The 12,452-nt window shown below is 30.2% G+C and overlaps 1 protein-coding gene across 1 annotated transcript; it reads left to right on the top strand.

The window, feature by feature from the left end:
- The first annotated feature begins 231 nt into the window (after positions 1–231).
- LOC146993350 (uncharacterized) lies at positions 232–8,384 on the top strand. Its single transcript, XM_085808237.1, has 3 exons — positions 232–567; positions 1,268–1,524; positions 8,318–8,384. The coding sequence occupies exons 1-3, from the start codon at positions 412–414 to the stop codon at positions 8,382–8,384; spliced, it is 480 nt and encodes a 159-aa protein (XP_085664363.1). The 5' UTR covers positions 232–411.
- Positions 8,385–12,452: the final 4,068 nt, after the last annotated feature.

The raw sequence follows: 12,452 nt of genomic DNA, 5'->3' as shown, positions 1-12,452 counted from the left end.
TTTACCACGGAAAGTAAGGCACAGCTAAACCAAAACCGTGAGAGAAAACAAATAAAGAAAAAAAACTGACGTAAACATATGGGGGGCACCAAAGTCGTTTAAGTGTTTAGGGCCTCTGAAGGTCTTAATCTGTCCCTGAATATCAAATTTTATAGACGCATGGTATGTACCTATCTGATTGTCGCCAGCCAACACCTCCTTATAGAAGGAAGCCGGGACACTGAAGCGAGGGGAAGCTCTGACGTCACAGGTAGTCGTCTCTGACTCACCTCGCTCCTTCAAACAAAATCAAAGCCCCGTAGTTGAGCCAAGAGCGACGAACGTGGAGCGGTTATTTGCGTTAGCGACAGAGTTTTTATATTGTCTCGTGCTTTTTTTATATATTGTCTCGTGCTTTTATAATTTCATACGATGCCTCATAAATGTGCTGTAGCCACATGTCGTGGTAATTATAAAAACGGACCAAAAGTGGCTGTATTCAAGTTTCCAAATGAGACTGAACTCCGGATGAAATGGATAAGGAGTCTACGAAGAAAAGATGGCTTTCAACCTACTAAACATACCAGAGTAAGTTCAATTTTACTGCATTTTTTATGTTTTGTATCTTTACATTTTTTTATTACTTTTATTGATAGGTATGTGATGTTTATGCTTACGATATTAGATTTTGATCTGTGGGTAAGAAGTTTTATGTTTGAAAGATTTTAATCTTGCCTGTTTTAATCATTTCAAAAAAATATTTTCCTTCAAAGTTTTATGGATGAAATAAAGTTCCATATAACAGGAATAATTCTAAATTTAGTAGTTACATAAATGCCAATAATTTGTAAATGCTTTCTAGTATACTGTGCAGGCAGATTCTGTAGTTATTCCAAATTTATCATAATTTATATGACAAGGAACTACTAAGTAATCATAATAGGTTTCATTTTAAAATTTTTGTAATGATATATGAAAGTTTGGTATGATGTATTTAATGTAATTATTTGTATTTGGTAACCAGTGTTTGTTGTAAACAATTATCTCAAATATATAATTTTCTTTAAATGTAAATAAAGCTGTAATCATTATGATGAGCATTCCAGATTTTACAAATTACTTAAATTATACACGTAATTGAAATGATATTACTGGTTTTTTAATTCGTATTTATGTATCAAATTATTTATTTAAATCATAGGGCTTATTGACTTCTGTTACTAAATATTAACATGCATCTAACTTTTGTACTCACAACAAGTTGATTTTTGAATATTTTCTTTTATAGGTATGTGAATTACATTTTCGATCAGATGAAATAATACGAGAAATCGAAATGTATGATGAGAAATCAGCGAAGTTAATTAAAGCCCCAATTTCTAGGCCACGTTTGAAAAAAGGATGCATACCTTCTCAGTTCCCTGATGGCCCATCCTACATGTCATCAAATTCTGTATCGAGAATGTCACCAGAAAAGAAGAAAGCTCGTTTAGAAGAGAAATACCTGGAGAAAGCGATAGAAGAAAGTTTGAAAATGAAAGAACGGTATGATAATGAACGATCATTTGAAAGTTTAATTGAATTCAATAATTGCCTAGAACATCAGATTTTAGAAACATTTTGGACAACTGTACATACTGAAAATTCAACTATGTTACTTGATATTTTAAGTGACCCAGCTCCAGAAATTCAGAAATCGGTAGTAATAAATGAGGATTTAACAGTATGTGTTTATATTAAAAACATCGCTATAAAATCTATTGATAAATTTGTTTTCCCTCTAAAAATTAGTAATGTAAATATGTTTCTAGAAGTACTAAAGGAAGTTGAAAGTCTGTCTCATAACTTACAAAATGAAGAATATATTAAGAATTCTATACAAATTGTGGATGATATGCTTTCAGAATTGAAAAGAGTGTTACCTGAAAAAGAAACTGAACTGAACTTCCTTTCAGAGCAAGTAAATAAACTAAATGTAAAGAAAGAGAAGTATCGATATACTCCAGATTTACTTATTTTTTGCAGTTTGTTAAACTCGATCTCACCGCATGCATACAAGTTTTTACGACATTCAGGTTACATTTCTATTCCCCATCCACGTACTATTCGTAGAATTTGTTCAACGTTTTCTCTTAATCCTATTACTGAGCAATTTAATGATGACTTTTTAGGATATGTTAAACAAAGATGCAAGGATTTAGAAGAAAATGATAAAACTGTAATTATTATGATGGATGAAGTGCATTTAAATTCATGTTTCGATTTTAAAGGAGGAAATTTGTGTGGCATGGCCTACAACTGTGAAAAAGCTGCTACAAGTGCTTATGTTTTTATGATACGTAGCTTATTATCACCTTTCAAGGATGTGGCACATATATTACCAGTTAAATCATTAAATGCTGAGGATCTGTATCAATATCTTAAGAAAATTATAATTGGTTTAGAAAATATAGGTTATAGAATTGTGGCAGTTGTCTCTGACAATAATTCAATAAATAAAAAAGCCATGTCATTATTTTGTATGCCTCCAAAAATTAGTATTGTGTATAAAAACCCTGCAGACTTATCTCGGCCACTATTTTTTGTTATTGACTCAGTGCACATCTTGAAGTGTGTCAGGAACAACTGGATAAATCAAAAAACTTCTGGGCAATGTTTATTTTATCCAAATTTTGAAAATTTTTCCAAGGTCGAAACAGCGGCATTTGCATGCATAAAAAGTCTCCATTCATTAGAGGCAGGCAGAATTGTAAAATATAGTTATGGTTTGACTCTGAAAGCTCTGTATCCAACCAAACACAAAACACAAAAAATTAATTGCAAAGCCTAGTGATGTTAGTTCAGATTTATTTCTGTTGAAAAAATATTTTCGCATCTAACAGTTACTGTTACACATTATTGTGAATTCCTTATTATTTTTTTTCTACTCATGTATGCTGTCTGTTTAACCTTGAGATCACTTGAAAAGTAATAGTAACGAAAAATTCATTTCTATGCATCTATGTAAATAAGTGTCTGGGTTGTATTTTAAGTGGTCCTTATTATTAATGTGGATATCAAATTAGTGTTAACATATGGTAAGATTCTTTATCATTATAATTGACTTGAAATATTGAAAAATTCATTTCCTTGCCCTTAATTTGTTGTGTAAAAAAGTGTCTGCGTTATGTTTTTATGTGGCCACTACTTTTATCATTTGGGTATAATTTTGGTGTTAACATGATAAAATACTTTATCAAAGTAACAGTTATATGTTTCAAAATGCTTACAAAATGTTATGTATATAATAACTGCCACTGTTATACTGGTAATGGGTCATTATACTTTTGTTGATATGGACAGATATTGACTGTTTTACATTCAGATGACTTGAAATATTGAAGAAGGCATGTCCTTTTTTTAATTTCTCATCGCGTAAAAAAGTGTCTCGGTTTGTGTTTTAGTGCGGCCACTACTTTTATCATTTGGATATAAGTTTGGTGTTAACATATGGTAAAATGCTTTCTCCTGATAAAAGTGATATGTTTCAGCATGGGTACAAAATGATATGTATATAATAACTGCCACTGTTATACTGGTAATGGGTCATTATACTTTTGTTGATATGGACAGATACTGACTGTATAACATTCAGATGACTTGAAATATTGAAGAAGGCATTTCCTTGCCTTTAAATTGTCATTGCGTAAAAAGGTGTCTCGGTTTGTGTTTTAGCGCAGCCACTACTTTTATCATTTGGGTATAAGTTTGGTGTTGACATATGGTAAAATGCTTTCTCCTGATAAAAGTAATGTTTCAGCATGCTTACCGAATGATATGTATATAATAACTGCCACTGTTATACTGGTAATGGGTCATTATAATTTTGTTGATATGAACATATACTGACTGTTTTATATTTAGATGACTTGAAATATTGAAGAAGGCATGTCCTTTTTACTTCCTTGTACGAAGTAAAAAGGAAGTATTGTAATCGCGAAAAGTTTCAGGCAGCATATTTCACCGAAAATATCCATTTTGACCGCTATCGAATGCAATTTAACGATGTTTTTGCACCATATCTGTACGTAAGGACAGAATAAAATACTCTTTTCCTTCAAAAAAATTATAAAACTGCTTAAAAAAACTTAAACTAAAATTAATTCTGAAGAGAATTTTTCGTGGCTTCTGTACGAACGTATGTACGTACGTTCGTGCGTACGTACATATCTCACATAACTCAAAAATGAGTAGCCTCAGAACGTTGAAATTTTGTATATAGGACTGCTATAACATGTATATGTGCACCTCGTATTTTGGTTGCAATCGGCCACACCAAACGTATATAAATATATTTATATATATATCCACTCTATGACTTGAAATATTGAAGAAGGAATTTCCTTGCCTTTAATTTGTCATCGCATAAAAATGTGTCTGGGTTATGTTTTAAGTGGCCACTACTCTTATCATTTTGATATAATTTTTGTGTTAACATATGGTAAAATGTTTTATCGAGGTAACAGTTATATGTTTCCAGCATGATTAGAAAATTGTATGTTTATAATAGCTGCTGCTATTATACTGGGAATGGGTCATTATAATTTTGTTCATATGGACATGCACTGACTGTTTTATATTCAGAGCACTTGAAAGATGATAATATTGAAAAATTCATTTTCGTGCTGTTGAGTGTTTGCTGCATAAAATGGTATCTGGGTTGTATTTAAATGGCTACCACTTAATGTTTAGTAAGTGGTTATCATTTGGTGTTAACATACTGTAAAATGCTTTCTCATGATAAAAGTTGTATTTCAGCATGCTTACAAGATGACAAGTTTTTGGTAACTGCTGCTTTTATACTGAGAATGGGTCATTATAATTTATATTTTTTATATGGGCATGTACTGACTGTTTTACACTTAAAAATATTGAAAAATTCATTGCCTTGTCTTTAATTTGTTGTTGTGTAAAAAAGGGTCTATGTTGTGTCTTTAAGTGGCCATTACTTATATCATTTGAGTATAATTTTCATGTTACCATATGATAAATTACTTTATCAAGATAACAGTTATGTGTTTCAGCATGGCGACAAAATAACAGGTTTGTAATAACTCCTACTATTATTCTGGGAATTGGCTGAATAAAGGGTGTCTCTGATTAGGAGCACTCATTTCACAAACCTGTGATTTTCATGTGCATTTTGAAATTACCGGTGTCCCATAATTAAGACTGGTGGCTTTCTGGACAAATCATTTTGATATATTCTTTGCTTAAATTAAACAAGCCTGATAGCGAGTAACTTAGAAGATCACGATTTTAGCTTGGAAAAATTACAACAAAATTGTGTTGCATGTAGTGACCAGATACTTTCAAATTGGATACTGGTGCATAGGTAAAACATTTTTATTATTTTCTATATTTGAAACATTAACTGATAATCACTTCCTTTACGCAACATCAATAAATGTTTTTACATATACTGGTGATGCTGACATCCATTTGCTGTTGAATGTATCTTTATATGCTTCATAAATAATAATAGCCATCGTATAAAATTTAATATCATTTGTGCACCTGAAGTGTTTTAAATGGTAATGGACGGTCTTCTCAAGTGTTTGCCCGATATTTATCCATATTATGGCAGTATCGTAATACATTTTGAAACTATTGATTGGCTGTTGTAAAAAGTTAATAACGGTGTTTGTAATTGCCAGACAAAATGGGTTGAAATTTAACGAATAGAAACTTGAACTTGCAGTATCAAAATTTAAATATTAAGGTCACATAGTCTCATCTTATTGTTTCTGATGAGACCCAATTAATATAGAAGCAGTTTTGAAATTTTCACACCTGTTAATAAATAAGAATTGATGAGATTTCTTAGTATGGCAATATGCTTAATGAGATTTCTGCTTCAATTTTTACAAGAAAGTTTGAATAATTTATTGATAAAAAGAGATCAGCTGGTTTTAACTTATTTGTATGTTATAACTTAGGTGTTGTGTTGTTATGCTGACTGCTTGCATAAAATTGTAAATAAAATTTTTTTATTTTTCACTTGTGAATCTTTATTTTCAAGTTCAGCTATATAACTAACACAATACAGTTAAGTACATATACAACTAATATTATTGGTTCTACAGATTTAAGCAATAATTTTAAATTGCACATTGAATTATTTGCTAAGCAAACCTCTGATATACTAATTTATTTGAAACTTGCAAGACACATAGCATATTATAGACAAAATTTAGTGCATTTTTATACCATTTTCTTTTAAAGACAAATTACTGATTGGAAGAAAAATGAAATGATAAGTAATAGTTTGTATGCAGATAATTTGGGTTTTTTTCATAAATATTAGAAAAATATAAAGCAATATTAAATTATGAGGGAAAAGTCAGAAATTCCTTTTTTGAGTTAGTATGGCTGATTTTTAACTTTTTAAATGCTGCTGTGAAACCTACAAGGAAGTATAATTCATTAAAGTCAAGAAATAAGAAACAAAAAATTCTTAAATTTATGTCAAATTTTATTGTGTTAAATTTTGAAGTAATTAAATTATTCATTATATATAATTGAATCTCTGAATAAAATCCCACCCAAGTATCTATATCAAATAGTGAAATCAACGTTAAGTACGGCACTAGCGCGCAGCCTGTTTTGTTTCGTTGCTCTCTCGGGGTTTCGACATAGACGACTACGCGTGACGTCACAATCCAGTGTCCCGGCTTCCTTCTATAAGGAGGTGTTGCGCCAGCAAGCGACTGTTGTGCCTAGTGAAGAAAGCTCTTCGTTAATCGCGCGTTGACCATTTTCTTAAAAAAAAAAAAAAAAAAAAAAAAAAAAAAAAATTGCTATTATATAAAATTGTATCTTCTTTATATGCCCAAATCAGAAAAATGACATCACTTATGTCATTGAAGACGAATCATACTACTTGAAAGGGAAAATTTTTTTAAAAAGTATGCATGCCCTATTTTCTGTTCTTAAAAGTAGGTGCACGTAATGCTTTGCCATTGCACTGATTTCGGTTTTCACATTTAAAACAAAAAAATTTGTAACTATTCTGCTGCTGCCATCTATGTATTATATAATTAACTAAGCTACGACACTGAACTGTTAAAACATTCATTAAGTTGCTGCTGCCATCTATGAATGTAAATATAAACTAGTATAATACAATTTTTGGGTATACTACACTCATTAGCTCACTGGATTACTTGATTTTCAAAATTTTTCGTAATAAAAATAACTACAGTGGCTTTTAATTTATATATAACTCAATAAGCTGAATGTTTAGTTACCAATAAAATGTAAATAAATATGATAACCAAAAACATAAAGCCAAATTCATACATATTTCTGTAGTTTGAGGAATATTATTATCATTCCTTATTTTGTTCCTCATATTGTTAACTCCTTGAAGATACAGAAAATTATCTTAAATTTTATTCATTTCCTTTATATATAGAGAGAGTCCCGTTCATACCTCCTGCAGCCATACGGTATTATACTTTTAATTGGCATTTACTTTGAAAATTTATGTCGTACTACGAATTGTTAACCTTATTTGGATTATTGTTATAATCCTGTTTAATGTTAATTATATAGTATTATTATTGTTGATTTATGTGTTCAGTGTCGTACCACCCCTAAAAGGGGACGGTCCGTCCCGAGCGGCACATTTTCGGGGACAGCATTTTTGTGCGAAACATTATTTTATCGGGGTTAGTGAAGTAGATCATCGAGACACGTAAAGTATAAAGAGATTCTGAATTGCATACCGAATTCAACTGAGAGAAAAAAAAAAATTATTCGAGGTAAAGTGTTCAAAGAACGCTATTTCAACAGCCACATGTCCTTCTTATACCTTTTTTATTCCTTCGAAACTTTCGAACAAAAATTAGGATTATCAATTAAGTTACGAAAGTTGCGTCACTGTACAAGTTCCAGTCATGATGTATACTCCAACAGAAACGCAGTTTTTTAGAAGAGCAAACCTCGTTATTATAGTTAGAAAAGATAAAATAAGATAAAATACAATAAATTTAAATGAAAATTAATTGCTTTTAAAAAAAGGCAAGGAAATTTCTAATAGCAGCAATAAACAAAACTTTAACTACGGACAAATGCAGATTCATTACTTTTTCGGTTTTGCATGGTACTGTTTGGAATTAAAATGCTGTTACCAATCTAGAGAGGCTAAATACTAATGAGAAATGCAAGTGGTATATTAATCTCTAAAAATTAATGACTGGCTTTGAAAACTTATGTTAATCTGCTAATTACTAATTTAATTACTAATATAATTATTAATATAACTTTATATTAATGTAATTCTATCTTTTTTTAGGGACTTTGTCCCTGAAAGAATATTCTTCTCGTTTTGCGATTTACCGTTGAATCACTATAAACGGTGAATCACTTTCAAACTGTTGTCACCAAATGTTAGAGTCCTGCATTATATTCGAAGAAATTAAATAATGAAAAATCTGTATAAATGCATGTATATTTCTCACAGTGATAAAACAACGGTACATAGAGCCATCGAATTTTGAATGACTTAATCCCCCTCCGAATATGGGCATGTGGAAGACCAAATTCGGAATTTGCTTTGCTATCGATTTCATATTTTGTAAAACTTTAACGAATTTTTTAATAACAAACTCAACGATTTAAAAGCGAGGAATGGCAACACTCTACGGGAGGGGGGAACCTTTTTATCTCCAGCGCGCGGAATTGTGTATCGGAAATTCTAAAGATATGCTCATTTTAAAATTATTTTGCGACATTGCTGTTGAACTGAATTTTATGGTTTAAGTGCAAAAAACATGATATTTAATAAAGGTAACCCACGAAACGTTAAAAAAAAATGCCCCTTTGGACGTAATTTAAAATGTGAAACCTTTCGTATTTTTATTTTATTTTATTTTATATATATAAATATATATATATATATATATAATTTATTTACTAAATAATATTGATTATATTATCTCCCAAGATTAATTTTAGTAGAATTATCTTAAAAGAGTGAATCCATACTTAGTAAGTTCAATTTCGAAAAATGTTTTAAAGTAACTTGAATTTAAATTGTTAAAATTGTTTAACGGGGACTTGAATTAAATCATGAATAACAAAATTTCAATTGTAAAAAGAAATAAATTAAAAGAAAGTAATTAAATTAAATACAAGTAATCATTGCCATTGATCGAAAATCAGTTGACTTTTCAAGGGGAACAAACCAACTCCCGTTCAATGAACAATAATTAAGAAATAAATACGAAGGTGTTTCGTCCTTTACTCGAGTAATAAGGCGATGCCAAACCGGCAATTCAAGCTAGGCCAAATATTTCCGTGAATAGAAGGGATTATGAACCAATGCAGAGAACCAAAGAACTCATTTCGATTAAGCATTTTAACTAATTCCATTTTGAGTGAAAAGCAATTTCTGCAGTAAAATTGATTTTGCTCGAGTAATTGTCCCCCGACACCCTCGTGTTTATACATTTTAGTTAAAAAATATTCGTAAAAATTAAACATTGGAAATTGGCATTATGAAATAGAATTCATTGTAATTGAAATAAACTTTAGAAAATTACAAAATATAAGAAAAATAATGCAATCTTTGCAAAAAACAAATCAAAAAATAAAAAATAAAATTAAAAATATATATATATATATATAATAAGAGATTGCTTTTGTTAGCAAACTTTGTATTTTGTTAAGGATATAAAGTCACTCACAGTTATTTCAAAATCAGGCAAAGTTTTGAAAATAATAAACCTCATCACCAGCTGACCGTTACTTTAGCCAACAGACTAACTAGCTTTTGATGAAGCAAATGAATGAGTTTTACAGTTGTTATCATTTCCTTTAATAGCGAACCCAGAACATTTATTGTATTGTATAAAATTTTACAGCGCCAAGTGTGCTTAGTAACAGATTTATCTTTAGTTTCTAAATTTGAAACTGCATCCTTAAAAAGTAAAAACTGCATTCTGATTCTAGTTTCAATAGTTGTGTATGTTTTATATTGCACCAATTTTATGTAATTCCAACATGTACCGATAGATAGATATAAATATATATATATTCGCAATATGGGCGGCAACTTTCCCATAGAAAAAGAATTAATTTTTATTTTAGATTGGTATTTACTAAAAAAAAATCTTCTGCTTAATGTCGAAATTGACATATATTAAAAAACTTTAGGGCGCAGCATCATGTTTCTGCATTTTTTAATCTTACCCAAATATTCTGGAACGGGATAATGTCCGTCTGTCGAGAAAGTTCCTTTTTTAAAATACAGCAGGTTTTTAACATTTCGAATTTAAAGTAATAACAATGCAAGCAAGTCGCATCTTTTATTTTTCAACTGGTGGAAAAAATTAAAGAAGATATAAAAAGGTGAGTGTAATTCGTTTTATTTTGAAGATAAAAATATGAAAATTTTACAAAATTCATATGTTAACTTGTCTAACATATATTCAAGGCATAACTTCCGACATGAAGAATTTTTTTAAAGGTTTCCACCAAAATTTTAGTCACGAATTAGAAAACTCGTTTTGAAGCCAAAAGACTGATTAAGTATCAGCTCAAGTTGTTCTATGCACCTTAAATGCCATAAAAAGAACGAAAATATGAAAGGGTTATATGGCTATCACATAACAGCTGAAGTTGATCACTAGTTGAACTTCATACTAAATGCATTATATGTACGTACGTGTTTTTGTATGTGCAAGAAAAAAAAGCTAATTTTAATTTCAAACTCTTTAATTTTCATTTCGAAATTCTTCCTTTTTAGATTGTACTTATTTTTATCATATATCAAGCTTCGTTTTATCTATCTATACATATATATATATAAAAGGAAGAGTATGTCTCTCTGTGTGTGTGTCCTTCGTTTGCTAATAGCTAATAGACCCAGGGCTACGAAATTTGGTACATAGGTGCATCTAGACAAGAGTCAGAGCACCTCAAAGCGATTTTTTTTTTTCAAAATTCGAATTAGAAATTTTTTACTTTATGTTTTTTTTTTTTTTTTTTTTTTTTTTTTTTTTTTTTTGATGAAATCGCATCAAATCGATAATTCTCGCTCATTATATCAGCAACAATGGCACTGTTGCCATTGTTGCTGATATCAGCAGTGTTGCCACTCGGAAAAATGAGGGCGATACTTCTGTGCAGCTTTTAAATTCAATATTTCTCTTGGATACTGGACGTTTGTCGAAAGAAGGCAACAGGAAGTTGGTTAATTTATTTATTAGGATAATTAATATTTGTATTAAGTGATATTGCTTATTTCCTTGTAAAATTTTTTATATGTAATACATTTTTATTAAAATTCGTGTTTTTTTTTTAATATAAAGTTGTTCTGCAGAGTAAAATTCTGTGCAATTTTTAAATTTAATGTTTGTTGTTCCCTTCGGGCATTTTTCTGGTATATTTAAAAGCCAGGCGAAGGCTGGCCGCGTAGCGGCTAGTTTCAAATAAAATTAAATGTGTAAACATTAATTGACAGCCTCTTTAAGAAAATGCTTATAATTATATAACATTTTCTACTTTCGGCATATATTCGCTAATCCTTCTCTCAAGTAAAGTCTACTATATAAAATGTAAATTTGGTATATATACATTTTCGTTCCCATCGAAGCATTAATGAGATGGAAAGCTAACCACAATCCAATACTAATCATCAGATTCATTTAAAATGTATTGCGGTTTCTATCGACATGTTAAGGGGGCTAGTTTTTTGCTTTTATTAATACAAAATGTTTATTTATTATTTAAAAAAATAACTGTTTTTGGTTCTGTTTCTCATACTGTACAGAGGATAAAATTTTCCCCAAAACGCATTCCAAAATGGATAATTATTATGACAGTACCATTACATTATATTAGGCCAGTACTCAGCAATTCTTCAGGTAAAATTGATTACAGAATTGCGTTTCATAACAGAAATTCTTTCAATCAAAAATTAAGAGGAATTTATTTTGCTTTCTGGTATCCTAAATAATTTAAGCAAGAAACCATCCTAAGAGAATGTAAATAACACGCAATATTTTTCAGCATATTTTTAACATTATTTTCCATTCAGATGGCGTGCTGAATCTATAATTCATAATTTCACAATACAGTATACTTAAAAAACCTTTAGAAAGTTTTTAATTAATGGTACAAGGGGAAAAGATGCTCTTTTTATGTTATTTTGAAATACTATTACAAACGCTCTTCTGTATGCTTTTCTCTTCTCTCTGAAATGCTTTTCCAAAACTACACTGCGGTTTCAAGAGTTCTAACTTGTGTTGTGGGCCTAGCCGTACATCTATTACGTTTTGTTTTCATAAAATGATAATTAAATCTGCTTAAGTGTTAAAACTTGCGAATTCTCTCACAGGCGGGAAGATGAATACAACCAGTGAAAGGGTGTAAAAAACCCTTTTATTTATCACAAATTGTTTAACAGATGGCACGAAATTACGTGC

Source organism: Stegodyphus dumicola, chromosome X1 (genome assembly GCF_044657685.1).
Source record: "Stegodyphus dumicola isolate Sdum_Otavi_A_Nest chromosome X1, ASM4465768v1".
NCBI classification, from domain to species: domain Eukaryota; kingdom Metazoa; phylum Arthropoda; class Arachnida; order Araneae; family Eresidae; genus Stegodyphus; species Stegodyphus dumicola.
The sequence above is the reverse complement of the archived record's forward strand: the minus strand, read 5'-3'. Positions and strand labels throughout refer to the sequence as shown.

Excerpts from the sequence above, each read along its gene's own strand:
- LOC146993350 (XM_085808237.1), top strand. The coding sequence starts at position 412 with ATGCCTCATAAATGTGCTGTAGCCACATGTCGTGGTAATTATAAAAAC. Across the intron at positions 568-1,267 it reads AACCTACTAAACATACCAGA|GTATGTGAATTACATTTTCG; the intron begins GTAAGTTCAATT and ends TTTCTTTTATAG. Across the intron at positions 1,525-8,317 it reads AGTTTGAAAATGAAAGAACG|GGACTTTGTCCCTGAAAGAA; the intron begins GTATGATAATGA and ends ATCTTTTTTTAG.